The sequence below is a fragment of the Pleurodeles waltl genome, chromosome 1_2 (assembly GCF_031143425.1).
Source record: "Pleurodeles waltl isolate 20211129_DDA chromosome 1_2, aPleWal1.hap1.20221129, whole genome shotgun sequence".
Taxonomy (NCBI): domain Eukaryota; kingdom Metazoa; phylum Chordata; class Amphibia; order Caudata; family Salamandridae; genus Pleurodeles; species Pleurodeles waltl.
This window is the reverse complement of record NC_090437.1, coordinates 297,173,853-297,194,751: the sequence shown is the minus strand read 5'-3', so window position 1 is coordinate 297,194,751 and position 20,899 is coordinate 297,173,853. Positions and strand designations below refer to the sequence as shown.

The 20,899-nt window shown below is 41.3% G+C and overlaps 1 protein-coding gene across 1 annotated transcript in view; it reads right to left on the bottom strand.

The window, feature by feature from the left end:
• LOC138254106 (broad substrate specificity ATP-binding cassette transporter ABCG2-like) overlaps positions 1-20,899 on the bottom strand; it is a 319,412-nt gene that overhangs the window by 182,762 nt on the left and 115,751 nt on the right. The window contains exon 4 of the mRNA XM_069205808.1: positions 8,412-8,620. Coding sequence (XP_069061909.1) covers positions 8,412-8,620 — 209 coding nt within the window. The remainder of the gene's footprint in view (positions 1-8,411; positions 8,621-20,899) is intronic.

The window sequence follows — 20,899 nt, the reverse complement described above, 5'->3', positions numbered from 1 at the left end:
GTCATCTTAAATTAACCTTGTCAAAAGCATACGATCGTATAAACGAAATTGCTACTATAAAATGGCCGCCATAGATACACGGCCCGAAGTGAGGCTTTTTAACGGACCTCCCAGGTGTAAGCGTTTAATGAAAGTATATAAATGGCATGAGAGAACACTGTCAGTTTTGCCGATATGTTGTCAAGATTGGCATTCCGCCGTGGAGCACATTACACGTATTGATTATGAGGTAGGAGTTTGGATTGCCCGTCAATTTAATTAGCACAAAAAATTGCACGATGATGATACATATAGGCCCATATTTATACTTTTTTAGCGCCGCATTTGCGTCGTTTTTTTGTAAGTTTGTGACGATTTTGCGTCAAAAAATGGCACAAATGCGGCACTAAAAAAGTATAAATATGGGCCATAGTTTTTCACTCAAAGGATAGTATAATATTATATTTCTACACAAGGTCTATTCTGTTTAAAACTGGGTCTAACAAAAGTTTGGAATATAGGGTTTGTGATGAAGTTTACGAATTACACTTTTTTAACAAAGTTGCTGGAAGCAATTGATGCACAATTAAAACTAAACAGTTTTTCAATATTGGATGTTTTTATAAAAATGTCTGTAATAACATGGCTGGGGTGGTCCTGAAAAAATGATAATGATGGATCTTATTATGATCAGTATTTCTGTAGTAAACGTCAACAGGATTTCGATAAAATCTTTGATATAGGTAGTTTGATTTGTAATAAGTTGGTTATGAGACCCTACTACAACACAAGGGTACTTTCAATTTATCGCCTTTTTCTCATTTTTGTCTGTCTCTGTTTTACATACTCGTTATCTTAATGTAATTCTAGATGGTGTTGATTGTAAAAACCAAGATAATTTGGATGTATATATATATTGATTATGTAGGAGCACAGTAAAATTTATTATTTTTTCGACTATTAATAGTTATTGGTTTTGTACAAATAAAATAAGCGATACATAGGATAGTGAAATACTATGTAACCGAACATTGGGAAGAAATCATGATGACAGCAATATGTGACTTTAATATCTTTCAAGGCATTTTAAATGTATAGTGATTGGGGATGTAGATAAAATGTTATATTGATCTATGGTTCTATGTGTTTATACTCCTACAGCCCTGAAGAAATCCGTTAAGATGAAACGCGTTGGCTATGGCTATGGATTATTTATTTTCTATTTGGATGAATAAAGAACAGTGATTTTACAAGACCTAATTCTCGATCAATGTGATTTGTGAAGATATGGGATAATAATTCTCCGGATATTAATAGATACTTGGATGTGCCGGGTCCTATTTTCAATGTTAAATAATTGTATCTTCAAGGTATTTAGGAGCTAACCACGGCAGTCGCTTAAAAATAAACAGCCGATCTTAATGTATTAGTACATCGGATTTTGGGAGCTTTATTTGGGGCATTAGCGTAGCAGAGGCCTCACAACAGCTGGTATATACAGATTTTGTTCTAACATTTCAATGCTTGTATTTCTGTTTCTGGGTGTTTAATTTAGAATATTGTTCTGGGGTGCTTTAATAGCATTTAAGGCCTCCTGCATTGAGTTATAGCCTTCAAAAATACTTTCTCTCTTGTTGTAAGCCCCGTTTAGAAGCTCTGGACTGCCACATCTTGGAAGGACTAGTGTAACCCTTGGCTATTGGCCATAATTAGGCGTTATTTATCAGCGCCAATAAATTTCAACACAGCAGAATCAGGTTTTATTGGTTCCAGTAAACATCGGCCGAACAACGGGACACTCATAATGAGGGCCTAAGAGCAGGCCAAGAGCACTGAGCGAGTGAAACTTTAAAATTGTAGGTACTGAGGACATGTGTTTTTAGGGTAGAGTTGGCATCTTATCCCAGTCCTCTAGAGACGAGAATATTGTAAATCCCAAGCTCTACTAAAAATGTGGCAGAATTAATTTCTTTGTGAACATTCTAAAATGTTTATGCCTGGCTCAGTAGACTCCAATTCTTGTTTTCCAGATTCAGGAGTAAAAGAATAACAATGCTGGAGGCACATTCTCCTCTGCTCACAGAGGCAAGGATGAATTATTCAATGCAGCAGGAGGCAGGGAAGTCTTCTCGCCTCTTCTCCACCAAGCAGATTAAAGAGGGTATTTAAAGGGCATGACAGTCACCTGTTGGCAGTGCTTAATTTGTAAATACAAAGATGCTGTTGCCCAGAGCCCTCCTCTTAAATACGCAGCTGCTTCAATTAAATGTGTGAACACGGAATACTGAGGCAGCATAATCCTGAAGCCATCTCGGACCTCTTCAATCCATATACATCCACTTCTGCCCCTTCAGCTCACTCTTGCAGCTTTCTACTTTCTCCCTTTGTGACGCTTCTTTTGCTCGCAGCAAATGCTTGAGACAGAAGAATAAGCCCCGGCCCTCGAAAATAAGTGCCGGTGCTCAGCACCAGAAACAACAAGCACAAATTAAGCACTGCCTGTTGGTGATGAGACATATCCTACATGAAAGCGGAAGGTAGAAGTATAATGGTTGGCTATATCCCCTTCCCATCCTGACATCTACAAGTACCACAAAAAATAAAGCCATCAGAAATAAGGTGGAAGCGATTAGGACACTGATCTGATATGTAGACAATTCCAACTAAAAACTACCAAGTGGCTGTAAACCAATCACCTAGAGCAGTGATTGTGTGCTGGTTGAATTTTCATGAAATTGACAATATGGACCTGATTAACAAAGGTTAACTTCCACTTTGTGTAAGTTTGTTTTTTTCAGTATTCATAAACTATGAGCTCATAATAAGCCCTCAAGTAACTATAACTTGCACCCTCGCCACGCACTGGTTATACCCTCACATTATTACATCAGTATTACATCACTGATGATGTACAATGACAGAACTAATAATATCAATGATCACATTTTAAATGACATCAGTGTGCATGGCGGGGTGTGTTATAGATATTTCAGGGCTCAAGTAATAGTTACTTGAGATAACTGTAACTGGTGAATTTCAGTGGCTTTGTTTGTTTAAAACGGTATGTTTTACCGAACATTTTTACCTAACAATAATGTCCATTTACCCTTTGTTTTTTTTCAGTGAATTTCTAATTTTTTTCAAAATATAAAGTAAAATAATATTGCAATCCTAATTATGACATCACTTCAACCTTTGTTTTTCTAAGTGAATGTGTGTATATGCGTGTGTGTGTGTGTCGGTGTGTGTGTGTGTATCAAAATCAGCAGGGCTATTCCACCCTCCCAGGGCTTTCTAGATACCGTGCAGAGGGTAATCCTGGGAGCCCTCCCATTACAAAGCAACAGCCTGGTGAATTTGTCCACTTTGTGGAAAGAATCAGGGACCTCAAAAGAGGTGTTCTGCAGAACATAGAAGAATTTGGGCAGTTAGATCATTTTGTAGGTATCTGCCTACCCATCAAGGTGAGGGACACCCAATGCCAGTGTTCCTCATCCCTTGTATATTCATCAAGTACCCTATCAAGATTTTTGCTGAAAAACAGCTCCTGGTTAGTGTTGAGGTAGAGCTCCAGATACATAAAGCCTTTGGCCTCCCTTTTGAAGGAACAATTCCTCTCCCCCATAGGGCTCCAGACGGTCAATGGAAACACCACTGATTTGCTTCAATTGATGCAGATCCGTATATGATCTACAAACACCATTAACATTTCTAAAGGCCCTTGGGAAGGAGCTGTCTGGGTATGGCAGGTACAGGAGAACATTGTTTGCATATAATGAGACAGCATCCTCCCAGTCTGGATCCCATTGCAGGCCGCAGATCACTGTGCCTCCATGTCTCCATGTTGCCATTGGCTCAAATGCCACAACAAATAACTGGAGAGCCCCAGGAATTTCGCAGGAGGCTGCAGGCTTCATACGTCAGGCCTGTGCTCCCGGTACAACCAGGGCCTACAAGTCAGGCTGGTCAGCATGGCATAATTGGTGTTTGGACAGGTGTGCCGATCCCTTTTCAGCGTATGTAGTTTTGATTGTCATTTTTTTAGCCTCTCTGGCAGCTCAGGGTAGAGCATATAGAACTGTTAATATGTATAGGTCTGCAATTTCTGCTGAACATGTTCGAGTTAACAATAGACCGGTCAGCGAACATCCATTAATATGTCGACTTTTAAAGGGAGTATGCTTTTCTAAGCCTCCTTTACCTAAGTATAATGAAATGTGGGATGTTAATGTTATTTTACAATTTTTACTTTCACAACAACCTAATTCCCTTTTATCCCTCAAATTCCTTTCTGCTAAACTTACTATCCTTCTTTGTTTAGTTTCTTTGAAACGTATTTCTGATGTTAGAGCTTTAGATGTGACCTCTGTCCAGTATACTGCTGCAGGTGTTTTCTTTTAGGTGGGAAGAAGAACAAAAACTAATTTGATGTCGGTATTTTATCCATATTTTCCAGATCATCCAAATTTATGTGTGGGAAGTTGTTTGAGAGAGTACATTTCACGAACCAATGGTTTGAGAAGGTCATCAGAACCTCAACTCCTTGTCTCTTTCAGGTCCCCGCATAACCCTGTTTCTTCCACTACTCTGGCCCGTTTGGGTAAAATGGATCATGAACTTGGCGGGTATTGACATCTCTGTTTTTGGAGCTCATTCCACCAGAGGAGCTATGGCATCCAAGTCCTTCTGGGCAGGACTGAGTTTAGTTGACATTCTCAAATCGACTGATTGGTCAAATGTTTCAACTTTCAGAACGTTTTACTGTAAACCGGTCTCTCGTGTGGCCAGTTCGTTAATTTCTATGCTTTGAACTAGCATAATAGGAGCCTCAGTGTTTTGGAATAAAATGGAGATTGTCTTAGCTTGAGTGAAAAAAAGTCTTGATTTTATTAAAGACACGGAGGCGAGTATTGTCCCTCCACTTCCTTTAACCCTCCCATTGTTTTATTAGGTACAAATGCCAGTCCTAACCAGACGTCTTAAAAGGCATCTTCCTCTCCAGTTCAAAGCTTCGGCTCGTCAGACAGGAAAGGTCCATAAACTGTCCTTCTTTCAAGGGTTCCAGGATATGATGTTGACTCCGGACCTTGATGAAAAGACTTTTGATGTCATCTATCCTCTAGAAGCTTTTTTCACCATTGTGTTAGCTTGTTCTATTTTGATTCTAATTTTTCTTTTATTCAGAGTTTACTAACTGCTCTGCAAGAAAAGAGGACTTGTTGCTCTCAGTCAAGACGGTTATACTTACCTGATGTCCTGATTGGTTGGTACTTTATGACATATTTCTGTAGTTTCCCAGCTGGTAATGCTGGGAGTTGTAGTTTTTCTTGGCTGCTGTTTAAATTAAAGCAAGAGAAGAAAGCATAATACTCGCCTCTGTGTCTTTAATAAAATCAAGACTTTCTTTCACTAAAGCTAAGAAAATCTCCATTCTAATCCACTGGGGGAGGTGCACATTTGTAGTACCAATGCTCTAATATGAGTGCTAGAAAGGTTATTCATTTCAGCCCAGAAAGTGCCAGGCAGATAACACACCAGTTGAAGTTCCTAATGCTCCTATGGTATGTATTGGTTTCCTCTTTCTAATATCAGAGCTCTGCCCTACAGTGGTTTGAAACTGCAGTCATAAAAAAGGCTGGGTGGGAGAGTAAAGAAAGAGGATATTTTAATCCTCCTCTCATTTCCCAAAGATCAGAGCCAGGTGGAAAATTCCTTTTGATGTATGACTTTTCCATAGCTGCCCTGGCTCCTGGAGGGAAGTGTCTATGTGTAGGGTGGGCCTTCTCTGTGAAGTGACAAGGGAGACATCCTTTCGCCATTTTGAAATCATGCCTTGTGGGATAGCTTTCACTGTCGAGCCTTTCTGATCTAAAAGCATCACAATCCGCACCTTGATTACTATTACTTTGGCTCTCCTGGAAATCTCAATGCCCCTGGACCAGGGACAGAAAGAAGATTCCATCCTGGAAGCTTCTTGATCTGCCTGGAAGGGGGCTGTAACTGAATGCTTCAGCTTTTCCTTGAATCGCTGCTTGGCGACAAGAGGAGAGGAAATGAAGGAAACTGCTGTGAGAGAACACTCCTGTCTGTCTGGGAGATTCTTGAGTACTGTGCCTGCTCTCCACTGTATCATAGAGCAAAGTTACTCTGAGGGCCAAGTAACCTGGTCCCTTGCATCCCACAAGGACAAAGGAACTGCCCACATATATTGAGCAAATCGCTGCTGTTTGTGTTCTTCTTTCCAGATCAAGACAAAAGGAAGGGGGTCCCATGAGTAGTGTTTGCTGTGCTGCTTTGGAGAAAAACAGAAGGTCAAATTGAAACTTTCTTCCATCGAAACCTGTATTTGGTGTCTAACAAACTATCCCTGAGATGTGGGCATATATGGAACATCAACACTGGAGTCACATTTAATTTGAAGCCATCTCACACCCACGGCCAATGATGCAGAGAGCGCCACACACCCATACAAGATTCCTACCATTGTGCTCCAGTACACCCACACCTCACTCATTTACTAAAGATCTCACTTCCTAGTTTGCCTGTATCTACCTACCCAGTTGGCTTGTAACAGCACATAAGAGGATATGTGCTTAACCCACTCCTGGAAATTAATGACAACTGAAATGTATTTTGAAGGCCACACACTCGGAAAGGAAACACTTTTATAAAATGCATCAAAGAAACAATCTATGTGGAGGGGGGTTCTTTACTGTTAAATGTGCAATCATTATATAAGAGTCTGCCAGGTAACAGTTTCGTCTGATAGATTAGTCCACAGCTAATGAAGCATTATGGTTAGAACAAGATTTTAATTAATTGACTAATTGGAATTGTAGTTTCTGTATTCCTCAGACATTCACTTTACCTTTTAGTAGATGTCTGCGATATGGTGTTAGGGTTGTAATGATTTGCAAATTTTTTCAATTTGTTCAGGTTTTTTTTTAATGGGTGATAGTATGAAATTACGTTTTATATTGTACTGAGAAAGGTACACACATTTGGAGCAAGGTGTCTCACGTCAACTCACTAACATGCTTGACAAAGCCTACTCGTTCAGGTAAATGACTATGTGGAGATTTCACGGTTTGTTATTACTTACCATGTTCAAGAACATAACAGGAAGCATGTATGGCTAACATTTGAAAATTAGCACCAGACAACCCACTTTAGGATACAATAAGAGGTGAAACATACATTTTATGGGACACAATCTGTGAGACGTGGTCAAAAGAGGTTTTTTGCCTAATTGGAGGCTTGGCTTAAGTGGGATGAAGATTGTCTGTAATGCCACGACCACAGGGTGCAGTGACTATCTGACGCAGCTTTGATGTCTGGTGGAGGTGTTGTAAGAAAACCATTTGTGTGAAATAATTAGGACTGTTGCCATCTATTTTGCAAATGAACATTAAGATCTTGGTTGAAAGTCCAGTTAATGCTATGAGTTAGGTACGCCAAGCTACTTCTATTCATAGGTCAGATGGAGACCTCTGCTGGAGGACACCATTTGTGAACTCATCAAACATGGCGCCAAACATATCTTGAGGCAACCATGGGTGACCACTTAGTATGGGATGAAGCGTCTCATGTTAGATCTTCGAATGTGTGAGTGCACAAGTCAGTGCAGCAGTCTTCTGAAGGAACACCTTAGAGGGAGCCATTCAGATTCAGACCAAGCTCTTTCCTTTGGATTGAAAAGAGACAAGGTAAATGAAAAGCGTCAGAGAGAATACACTCCAGGGTGACAAGCAGCGCTCTACAAATCCACCTTACATTACATGACAAGAATGCAAGACTTGCATAGATTTTACTGTTGAAATGAGACTGGTCAACAGAAACTCTGTTGTGAATTTGTTGATGTAAATGCAATCCTCTCTCATCCGTGGAATTGACCACTGATATGCACATGGAAAATTGAATTTCATGCTGAGCCAGGTCACATGAGAGATCCCCTCAGATAGTTTAATGCTCTGCATGCATGTTAACCCTGACAGTTTAAATGAGTGAGCAGCCTCATTTTCAAAACGCATAGAGTGATAATTATTCAATGGTTGATTTGTCTACATGATGAAGATATCTTGTGAGGAAGATTCTTGGATAGATATCACAAAATAGTGGTGATTTAGAGCTTCTGATCACATATGTGAATGCACAGTACATGCGATTCTCCCCACAAGGGGCTCCACACATAAAGGGCTTGTTGACAGTATGCAATAATTGCTAAATACATTTGTACATACTAGTACAAAGCAGCAGAGAGCTTTATGCACATCCAGGACAGAAATTGTCATTTGTTTTAATTTCGGGTCGATATTTTAACACGTGTTAATTAAACATCACAGATAGATTTCAAGCAATGAATAAAATGCAGTTATGAAGCAAACATAATATACACAAATTGTCTCTAACAAGAAAGGAAATGAATTACGTACTTGACATTGTCTAAAATTTGCCTCATAACTATCTTTCGTCGAAACAGAAGTCCACTCTTCCTCTTCACCTTGTAACTGATGTTGTGGAAAGATACAGTTGATCCAACAGAGAAATTCTGTGTGTCTGTAGACATTAATTTCCTCTGTGACTCAGTCCTCTGGACGCCAGTGTGCTGCCCAGGCTTAGACATCTTGCTGGGTTCCATTATCTATTAATATTAAAACATACAAATGCAATAAAAGTTCAAGAGACAGATGATAGCGTACAACTCTTGCTGTATCTTTATGAGTTATCCACTGCATATTTTTACTGATTGCTCTTTGGCAACATTTACTTTTTAGTTCTGGCATGACACTACAGCTGTTGACACCTATACTTTACATATATACTTAGAGTGGGCTTTAGCTCCAACCACAGGAGTTTCCCCCTCACATTAGGCTGTCGGCTATTATATCATTCCACCGCCTGTGGTGTGTCAGAATCCTATTCAGAGGGCCACGGGTCAAGCAGGAGCTACTGTGCCTAACCGTAGGAGTTGAGACCTTTTACTCCTGATGTCCTGGGGCCGATCTATTATGGATTCTGAGCAACTCCCCAGGACTTGACTTTCATGACTAGTGTGTCCAAGCAGACCAAGGCTCCGTAGGTTGGGAGGTAGATACAGGGAATGAACAAAGACTCACACCTCAAAATACGCACAGCAGCAGCAATAAATCATTTTCCAGCCAAAGACTTTAAATACTCACTTTTACAAATAAAGCAGGTGTGGCTCCTCCACTAGGGTGGAGGAGCGTCGCCCCCTTCTGCCCCCCTCCAACAGCAGCAGCTACAAACGTTAAAAGGGGCGGGGCAATGGGCTGTGACAAGCACTGAGGGGGAGTGCACAGCACTCCCCCTCATTGCGCATGTATATTTTGTCCGGCTGTCTTGGGCCAGCCAAACACACAAGTGCACTGTGATCTCTCCAGCCCGACACTGTGTTGCCGAGCTGGAGAGAGCAGGCACAGGCTCCCAGTCTGCCTGGAAGCACCCTGGCTGGATGCTCCCAGCCAATCCTAACACTGCTCTGAGCACTGTCAGAATTAGCCGCAGGGCAGGCTGGGAGCCTGTGCCTGCAGCAGAGGAGCGGCGTGGTGGTGGCGGCGATGATACAGGTGTGTTTTTTTTTATTACTTCCCCACCCACCGGCATGCCACCCCGCCCCTACAAAGCACTACGAGCTGCTCCTGGAATAAAGAGAAGTATTTTTATCTTACTGCTAAAACGCGAATAGAAATACAACATTCACAAACTACTACACAGTCCCCCTGAGTTCAGGGTTCTAGTGTTTCTTAGACAGTTCCCTGTATCCCATACCCTCCTCACTTCAATGATTGTTGTTATTCCCTATTCTCTTTAGGCAAAATCCAGGGTGAGCCCCATGAGAAGTTAGAGTTTCAAGAGTCCACTCTGACTCTGTATCAGCATCAAAAGTGTTCCAGTGTCACATTGCTATCTAGTTAGGAAGGTTCCCCGGGTTCGACTGGCCTGAATCAAGTCTTACCTGTGCCTGCAGAATCGGAGTGTCCGGAGTGCCTGAGTGCACCCCTTCTGTGGGCAACGGAGCAGCAGCGGCTGATTGGTGTGAGTTCACTCCATATGGGCTACACTTGACAATCCCATAGTTCCTTAAATGTGGTCATGCGCCCACAGCGAGCAGGGGTTCTTGGTACCTAACTTTGGTATTGTAATACTTTGGTTCATCATACAGTGGTGGGAGGTGGTGCAAAGTTCCTGATGCTGATCCCTCTTCTCAGTGCAGGTGCACAGGGGTTCCCAAGGCAGCCTCACTTTCCCGGCAATGTTCTGGGTCAGAGCAGACTTCTTGCTAGTTTCAGTGACAACCCCCTCTCACATGCTGGTACACCGTATCTCTACTGTACAAAGGCACTAATCCAATCGGCAGAGCGATGCTGGGTCACTGGCTCTATACCATGCAAGGGCTACGGCACACTCGGCACAGCAGTCTGTCCATAGCGACCCCTCATGGCATACAGGGTCACCAATCCCTCACTGCATAGAGGCTCCGGTCTAATCAGTACAGTGAGCAGGTGTTAAAAGTGCCACACGAAATGACGCAAGGAAATCTCTTAGATTTCCTTGCACCATTTTTTCTGCCCACCTAACGGGGGAACAACCCCCTTGCATACATTATGCCTGGCGCAGGCATAATGTAGCGCAAAGGGCTACAAAGTGATGCAATGCATGCATTACGCCACTTTGTAAATATGGGGCTAGGATTTTGTCCTTGTTGGCCAAAAAATGACGCTAATGTGGCACAATGTGGCGCTAGGGGCTTATAAATATGCCCCCAAATTATTTATGAGCAACAAAAAACCTAATTCCCATGATATCTTATCTGGGGCCCGTACTTGAATCATCTTTCCAACGCTGTCTTGAAAGGTATGCTGTTTCCGGCATCCTGGCAGCTGGCAGAAATTATTCCAATATGTAAGAAGGGCTAGCATAGTGTCCCTAGTAATTAAAGACTGATCAGCCTTATCAATGCCTCCCAGAAGATCTTTCGCAAACACATTTTGAATCATATTTTAGAGTGGACAGGGGAGAACGACGTTCTATTCGACCTTCAGGCAGGGTTTAAAAGCGGTATTAGTACAAGTAGACCAGATTTTCTGCTTCAACTGCCTCTTTTGGAAGACAGCATTTGTAAACAAGGGGTGACTTTTTATCTCCTTTGTCAACCTATATGCAGCCTTTGTCTTAGTACCTTGGGCCATGGTCTGGACAACTCTGGACAAGTTGGGTATCCCGCCCAACTTATTGGCTGTTCTGATAAGGCTACATGAGGAGAACTATGCCTGTGTAAGATCGGGGGACAAGGGGCAGTTGACTCCATCCATAAGCATTCAGAAGGGAGTCAGGCTGGGATGCGTACTGGCCCCAACCTAATGCTCCCTCTAAATACATTATGTTGTGAGAAGGCTGGATAGAGACATTTGTGATGCTCCTAGGGTGGAGACCAGGAGAGTGCCTGCTCTGCTTTTTGCAGATGACACATGCCTGACCTCCAAAGCGCTATGTGAATTGCAGCAGTTGCTGGATAAGTTTAACATCTTTTGTCTGGAGTGGGGCGCAGGACTCAATAGTGCGAAAACCAGATTTATGATCTTCCATCCTGACAGAGCCAAAGTTTACAAATGCAAGCTCTTTGTTAATACAGCTCCAATTGAGCAAGTATTTAACTTTGATTACCTAAGGCCAACTCTCAATCTAGATTGGTCCATGCAGGTCTACAAAGCTGACTGCACGCTTTTGCACTATTAATCCTGACTGTTAATGTTACATGATAAAACCTTCTCCAAGAAAGCAGCTCCAGCGACAGAAATTTATAACACCACAGCACTGGGTAATGTTCTATATGGATCGGAGATTTGGGGCCATGCCAACTGTAGTGATCTATTTCTCTTGGAGACTTGGTTTCTATTTGCACTCTCAAAGAGCATTTCACTGGTCCCACTGTATCTAAATTTGGCACGCAAGAAACTTTCCTGGAAAGTTGAGGTCCGATTTTCATTGTATTGGCACAGAATATGCACCTCATCTGCCCGGAATGCCTACAGAGTATCCCTTAAAGACCTATTAGCCCACGCTAACATCCAGCGGATTCCTTGGTGTAGGCACATGAGGCTCTTGCTCCGGAAGTTGGGATTAGATAACTTTTGGGCAGCACCTGAGGCCAGTATGACCAGTTCCAGAACCTCAATTAAATCGGTCTATTGGCAGATGGCAAATGAAGAAGCTATACGTAGCAGTAGAGGTTCTCTGATCCCTGATTTTCTGGAGTTCAAACTGTCCCCTAGTTACAAGGATATGGTTAATTAGATCACTCCCACTATGGGTAGGAAACTGTTTTTACAATTCAGATATCAGTCCCTACCTATTAAGTCTTTCTGTGCAAAGTGGGCAAATGTGTACCAACAGAATTCTGAGTGCCCAGCATACAAGGGCCCTCCAGAAGATTGTTAGAAGTGGGGTCTCTAGTTGGTAGTGGTTTGCACCCTGTCTAAGTAGGGACCCTCACTCTTGTTACGGTGTGGGAGTCACACAGTTAAAATAACGCCTGCTCATCCCCTTGGTAGCTTGGATCAAGTAGTCAGGCTTATCTCAGAGACAATGTGCAAAGTATTTGTACACACACACAGTAATGCAGTAAAAACACCACAAACATACTCCACACCAGTTTAGAAAAATACCCAATATTTATCTGAGTAAAAAAAGACCAAACAACAAAAATCCAACATACACAAGCAAAGATACACATTTTCAAAGATTAAATCTTAGAATAGGGCTTAGAAGCACAATAGAACCAACTGAGGCTACATTGATGTCTTGACAGAGTCATCTCCAACAGTCCGACACCACTCGTGAGGGAGTGCTGGCCGGTCATGGAGTTGCAAGGACCCCGGATACAGTACCTTGGAAAGCAATGAGGAATCAAAGACATTGCATGGGGTCGGGGAGGTGAGCCATTGCTGGAGCCAGTGCTGCGTTGGTTTATTACTGTCCCCAGGTAGGCAAGGCGTTGTTTCCTTACTGCTAGGCAGGGGAGGTGAGGTGTTGGATCCTTGCAGTTGCAGGGGGATGATGCAGTGTTGGCGGCGAGGCGTTGGTTCCTTATGACAAGACGGGATTGATGAATCCAGCAGGTCAAGACATGAGCGTTGACTTTGTGATGTCATAATCACACCATGGAGCCACAGGTGCTGTGGCGTAGTCGGAGCCGGGTGCCATGGATCTCAGGGACATGGTGCTCTGAACTCAAGCTGTAGCTGCCTTTGGAAGCACTGCAGCGATGTCGTGCCTACAGGGTTGCTTACGGCCATTGCACTCAGCAGAGACAACAGTTCAAGTGCAGACAGCAGCGCGGGATCAGAGAGCAACTCCAGTTCCAAAGCCGTTCTGGACGTTGATACAAATGTTTTTCCTTGTTGCACCAGAACTCACTCCCAAGGGCCCAGGGAATGGATTTGGCACCACTTGGCAAGTCACAGGAGAGCCCAGGTGCAGGCATGTGAAAGCTTTGATATCCTGGAGACTTCTTAACAGAAGGCAAGTTCAATGATGTATAGAATGGTTGATTCTGCTACCTGGTCTGAAACAAGATTGAAAGTTGTCCAGGAGGTTGACTTGGTGTGTGTTGGCATGGATGGCTGGGAGAGGTGACACAGGTCTCATTTTCAAGAAATCTGGGATATTTTCTTGGGTTAAAGGTGTGTTTATGAATTTCATTCAGATGGGTATGATGAGTTGGCAGACATCTTTTATGATTGTAGGGGGAATTGGATCATAGAAATGTGATGTTATTTTCATAAAAGCTAAGATCTTGTAGAGCTAATCTTCATTGAGGGTTTTGATTTGCTGTATGTAGCCTCATTTTGGTTAGAGTAAAGTGTGTACAGGTTTGAATTTTGTCACTTGTTATAGATTCCTGTATTCCTGATTTCTGTAGATTGCTGTAGGGATTGGTTCATGCTCAGATCTCAAATCCCTTTCATTGTCTTTGTGAATGATTGTTAAAAATGTTAATTAGTTTCTCCTTAAAAAAGGCCGAGAAGGCTTTTAAGTTCACATTGGAGGTGTTAGTGATCATGGTGGGGTATTTTGGCCTTGTTTGCTGTTGACAGTTTCTAAGAGTTTACTAGGCTGCCTTTTTGCTCCATCTAGCTGAGATCTGAAAAAAATGCTTTGGTTTTCCATGTGACGTTTTTGTAGGTGTGTCTTAACTCTCTTAACAGTTTTAGATGTGAAGTTGAGGGTTTGTGTCTCTGTAATCTCTCAGAGTATCCGAGTCTCTTCCTCTCTTCAATTAAGCTTTGGTTGAACAGGAGTGAGAATTTCTGAGGCAAAGAAGTATTACCCTCTCAGTAATCTCTGCCATTTTGTTGTTGGAGTGTACAGACACATCTAGTATGCTCTGTAGTCCCCTTGGCAGTAAGGAGTTTCTCTGGTAAAGGGAGGTTGGGTCATCCTTGCTATTGGACTTACCATCTCCAATCCAATGTTTCGGTTTGATCCCTTGGTCTCTGGCTTTCAGATCATGTGCAGTGATGTGGAATAGCATTTGGTGATGATCTGACTAGTCAGCTGGGTATGTAGAGTAGATGCTAACCTCTTGATTGTTCGATATGATTAATCAAGCATGGCACTGTTTGCATGGGTCAGTCCTGTGCATGATTGCACAAGGCAAGAACTTTTTTTTTACTGTGGACACTTGTAAGTCTTTGTCGCTGTTCTAGTGGAGGTTGAAATCTATTAGGAAGATCGTGTTAGGGTGTAGTAAGAAGTGGACCATGATTGTTTTAATTATTTGTTCAAAGGGGTTGGTACAGGTGAAGCAATCCAGGTAGAGATCTTTCCGCTAGAGATTTCAACTCCCATGTATTCACAAGAGGGCAGTTTTTCTACTTGGAGAGGGTTTACATACAGAGAGTTTCGGGGCATGACTGCAATCCCTCCCCCTGACACTGCTTATAATCTAAGCATTTAGAGGTGAAGTTAGGGGGTGTTAGCAAATCCATAAAGGAGGAGGACGATTTATTTAACCATGTATGAAATATCATCTTTAAGCCATGAAAAAAGGATAGCTTGAGCTATGTGTGTGGCATGTTTAGCCAATGATTTGCAGTTGTGTAACATGCAGTGCCATCTCAGTCTCCTAAGGATTGTTAGCATGGTGAGGCATACGTGGTATTGCAATGAATTCTGTACTTTGAGGTGTGTTCCATGTGTGTTGGTGTGTGCCACAATGTATGTCATAGATAAGTAGTGTCTACATCTGTGCAAATCCTTGATAGGGCTGCAGCTGGCCTCCAATGTCTCCTTCAAATAGCTGATTGAGTGATCTTTTTGAATGTTGGTAGTTTTTAGCTAGTGACATGGATGGCGAGATGTGACATCGGTATTTTTCTTTTTATTCTGTTAGCATTCATTATATGTATATGTACATTTTATATTAGTATATTTGTTTATATTTGAAATATCTTACTTAGATTCATCCAGCCTCATAGATTTTAGAATGCTATGTTTTGAATGTGACTGAAGATACTAAGGCTGGCATGGAGCAAAGCGGATGAAGTTTCCTTGTCTCTACAATGAACATGGATTACAATCTAATATTGCCTCAGAGATTTATCTTGAACTCCCCATGTTCATAGTGGTGATGAGGATGGGATACCCCAAGTGTCGCTACTTCTGTAATTTCTTTTTTCTTTCTTTGTTTTTTTCTTTTTCACATTTTCTTCTTTACTTCTATTGTGTTTTATGTGCAATTGTATACCTAATCATAACTTTACATGTTCAACTCAGTGATTCTTAAGTATTGTTTTACTAGTGGTTTTAGTGTAAACTGTAGCACACAAAACATATCACCACCTCTGTTTTTTCTGGCTTCGCCAGCTGAACCAATTCTAGCTTGGGCCAAATGGAAGAAAGTGTTCATCAATTACTTGAAAGTGTGTGGTCCAAATATGTCACCAGAAAAAAAGCTATGTTACTTTACTCTCTTGGGGCTGAAGGACAAGAAGTTTTTTTAATTCTTCCTGAATCTGAAGGGTATGTGGATGGTGATGGGAATAATGCTGGGAATGAACTTAAGAAAGCAATTAAGCAGTTGGATCATCACTACTTACCAAAAATCACTATTATTTTCATAGAGATTTTATTTTGGTAGAAGGAAGCAAGGTGCAGATGAGTCTGTGGAAGATTTTGTTACTGCCTTATGCAAATTATCTTTCTCATGTAGCTTTAGTGAAAATTTTGAAAAAAGGATTAGAGATCAATTTATGTTGCACTGTAATTCTGATCAAATTAGGAAGGAGTTAAGGGCCAAAAGTGACCCCACTTTAAATGAGGTTATTCTGGTACCCAAAAGAGCTGAACACTTATTCCTGGGAACACAAGAGTTCCAGAAGCAAAACAATTCCTCTTCATCAGTACAAGCTGTTAATGCAACTCAAAAAAGGTTTTTCAACATTAATACTAAGAGTAAAAATGTACGTCTCAGATGTGAGTCCTAGTCATTTTGCAATTTCTAAAGAGTGCCCTGCTATGAAAGCAATTTGCAAAAACTATTCTAAGAGAGGACACTTTTCCAAATGATGCAGATACAAAGTTATGAAGGAGAAAATGAATTAATTAGACTTGGAGACCAATCAAGTCGTGTTATAAGTAGTGAATGATGTGAGCTGTATTACAGGTGTGACATGCGAATACCCCTCTGATAAAGTGTGTGTCAATGAGATTCAGATTAGTACACACAAAAGGTTTGGAGACCTGATTTATTATTGGCACACTCATTTAGGTCGTGACCATAACACCATAAATAGTTTCATGGAAAATCTATTATATTGATGGAACTGTGAGGGATTCCCCCATTATGGAAGAAGTGGTCTAATACATTTAATTGTGTCATACTTCATCATAGACCACCTCTTCCCACCCTGGTCGGACAGTCCCACTCGCGCGGACTCAACCTCTTGGTTTGTACATACCAGAAGGGAGTTCTTAGATAAAGCATACTGGATAATACTGGGATCCAGATCTGTAAAAATACCTAATGGACTACCAGTAATATCACGTTTAATAAGGGTGTCCGTTTGATATGGTTAAAAACATAGGTCGACGGTCAGCACGAGTATAATGGCTCAGGCATTACAACAGCCAACACGTTTCTGCCCTCACTCTGAGCCTGTACAGGTCTGGAGCATTCATCAGGGCTGTGGAGCACTAGTTACATAGAAAAGTAGCACCTATTTTAATTAGAAGGTTCCAAAAACAAGGGAATGCACTCAGATCCTACCTGAGTAGTAAGTCATCATATAAACACCCTATAATAGACGGGTAACAGCCACTGGTCAGGGGAAGAGACAAAGCCCCTTGTAGTCAAATGGGACCTCGTTTAAGTGCACCTGTTGTCCCCCTCTCCCAGCCGCTTGCCCAGAATGAGATTCAGATCGCCATGAACACAAACTCAGAAGCCAAGTTGTCTCTTCTATCTGCCTCCAATTTTGTGAAACACTTTCAGGGTAAGATTAAATTAGAAAATTCTGATTATACCTCCTATAGCTATGGAGGGAAACCTATTGAACTTATTGGGTATTTTCTTGCTGAAATTGTGTTCCAAGGCAATATAATACATGGGAAAATATATGTTCCTGTCAAAGGAGACACCATCTTGAGCTGGCTTCATCAGAAAATGTTAAGACTTTATCTGGATCCCAATGTTACACCTCAAGTCCAACTTAGGAAAGTCAATACTGATAAAAGTATTTTAGCTACTTCTAAATTTGACTTTCCAAATGAATTTCCAAACATTTTCTCTGATAAGATTGGGTGCATTAAGGATATGTGCATCAGATTAAGCTTATGAAGATGCAGTAATAGTATCATATAAAGTAAGAAATGTTCCCATTCCGTTACAAGACACTGTCAAACAGGAACTTGACCGTTTGACGGTATAATTGAAGCAGAGAAAGCTTCTGAGTGGATTTTGTCAATAGTTGTAGCCACCAAGAACTCAGGGGAGATCAGTCTTTGTATGGATTTGGGGGTGTTTAACAAGTGGTAGAAGAAAAGTTTCCCCTTCCTAATATCATGGAGATGGTGAGTATACTTGGGGGTGGACGAAATTTTTCTCTACTTCGGAACTCAACATCCGCATATCATCAAGTGTGTCTGAGTGAGGATTCTAGAAATTATATGGCTTTCATAACTCCTTTTGGAGTCTTTAGATTCAACAGACTGTTCTGTGGTCTGTGCTCCACAGCCTTGGTCTTCCAAAGGTTGATGATTGACATGTTAGGGAAGACTCCAGGAGTAAAATTTTCCCGAGATGATGGTCTTATTTCCAGTGATACTTGAGCTTCACATGTAGACAAAATCAGAGAGGTGTTACAGATCTTCAGTGACAAAGGTATCACATAAGAGCCACAGATAACTTTCTTGTCTTCAGAAAACTACTCAAGAGTTGGCTCTTTCCTTCATAACCACCTTATTCAAACAACTATGAACTGCATATGCCTATATTGATAAATATGTTTTTCAGATTATATGTATATTTCTATTTATTTATAGTTTCTTTAGAAAATATGTATTGCTACTATGTCATAACAATAAAATACACACTCTTTAAACCTGTTTGACTAAGTATTTTTTACCCATGGTTCTAATTATGTATTGTATGTGCATATGTGTGTGTATTCATGTGTATGTGTGTGTGTATATATATATGTATGTATGTGTATATGTTGTTTCTGTGCTTGGCATGTTCGTGGATCATTGCATGGCTCCTGGGTGGGTTGTTATACTAGATATCTATGAATTCCTGCTCTCATCTTATCACACTTATCTACTCATCATCATATGTCATGTCTCTATCAAACTATCCTCCATTCTCACTCTGACTCATCCCAAATCCCTTCTACTACTTTCATCTCCTAAATATCTCTGCCTAGGCTCTTCCCTCCGCTTCCACATATAACTCACCAAACCTCACTCTACTACTGTGACCTCCCACACAACCCTACTAAATTCTCCTGCATTTATCTCACCCTGCTATTATGCTCTCCCTAACCCTTCCACATACTCTTCCCCCTCTGCCCCCCTTTACTCATCCCAAGCCTTTGGGTTGAGTAAATGAAGGATATACTCCCAATTAACACTTCTGGATTTCTTTCCTCCTCCACCCCTCCATTACTCCAGTCAATCTAACTAACAAACTCTCATATCCGCAGCTCAAATTAATTCATAATAATACTAAAACTGTACTCATTATTTAACGATACTAATCCATCACTAATTCTTGTTGGGTTCCAGAGTAGCGTGCTACTCATCGAAAAGCGCTTTGACGCCAAGTCAGGGGTAGTAAGCGCTATATAAATACGATTACAGTACAATACAATACAATACATTGAAAATAAACAAGTGTAAATTCTTGAAATAACATACTTGGGTCATGTGGTATCTGCTGATGGGGTGAAACCAAAGGATGAGCTGGTTAAAATCATTTCTGAATTACCTCGACCTGAGAAAGAGGAGGATGTAAAAGCCCTTTTAGATTTGGGCACAATTTTGCCAGGTGCACCTGTGTCATAAGAGAGCTTTTGAAAAAAGGGGTCCAATTTCAGAATGTCAGAGAGAGATTCTTGATGTGAAGAATTGTTTATGTAAAGCTCAGCACTTGAAGAGTTTTGTGCCTGGGATGCCCTGTCATGTGCTTACTGATGCCAGTGGAAAGGGGTTAGGGGCTGTGCTCAAACAAGAACAGATTTTTGACATGGTCACCATTGCTTTCAGCTCCAGATCTCTTAGAGGTGCTGAATTCAAATATTCTGCCATTAACCCCTTAGCTGCTGGGCCTTCCCCCCTACCCCCCAGTGCTGAGCCCTTTTTTGGGGTAGTTCGCGCTTAGGCCTTCATAACTTTTTGTCCACATAAGATAACCACGCCAAATTTGCGTCCTTTTTTTCCAACTTCCTAGGGATTCTAATGGTACCCAGAGTTTGTGGTTTCCCCTGGAGGAGACCAAGAAAATAGCCAACATACAGTGAAAATTTCATTTTTTCCCAAAAAATGGGAAAAAAGGGCTGCCAAAGAAGGCTTGTGGTTTTTCCCCTGAAAATGCCATCAAAAAAGGGTTTCTGGTGCTGAAATCACTATCTTCCCACCTTTCAGGAACGGGCAGACTTGAATCAGAAAACCACATTTTTCAACTCAAATTTGGCATTTTACTGGGACATACCCCATTTTTACTATTTTTGGTGCTTTCAGCCTCCTTCCAGTTAGTGACAGGAATGGGTGTGAAACCAATGCTGGATCCCGAATGCTAAACATTTCTGAAAACTAGACACAATTCTGAATTCAGCAAGGGGTCATTTTTGTAGATCCTACAAGGTTTTCCTACAGAAAATAACAGCTGAAAAAAAAAATATTGAAATTGAGCTGAAAACAACAGCCATTTTTATTTATGTTTTACTCTGTAACTTTTTCCTGCGATGTCAGATTACCGAAAGCAATATACCGTTTTGTCTGCTGGACTCTTCTGGTTGCGGGGATATAAAGGGCTTGTAGGTTCATCCAGAACCCTAGGTACCCAGAGCCAATAAATGAGCTGCACCCTGCAGTTGGTTTTCATTCTATACTGGGTATACAGCAATTCATTTGCTGAAATATGAAGAGTGAAAAATAGGTATCAAGAAAACCTTTGCATTTCCAAAATGGGCTCAAGATAAGGTTTTGAGGAGCAGTGGTTATTTGCACATCTCTGAATTCCGGGGTGCCCATACTAGCATATGAATTGCAGGGCATTTCCCAAATAGACGTCTTTTTTACACACTCTCTTATATTTGGAAGGAAAAAATGTAGAGAAAGATAAGGGGCAATAACACTTGTTTTGCTATTCTATGTTCCCCCAAGTCTCCAGATAAAAATG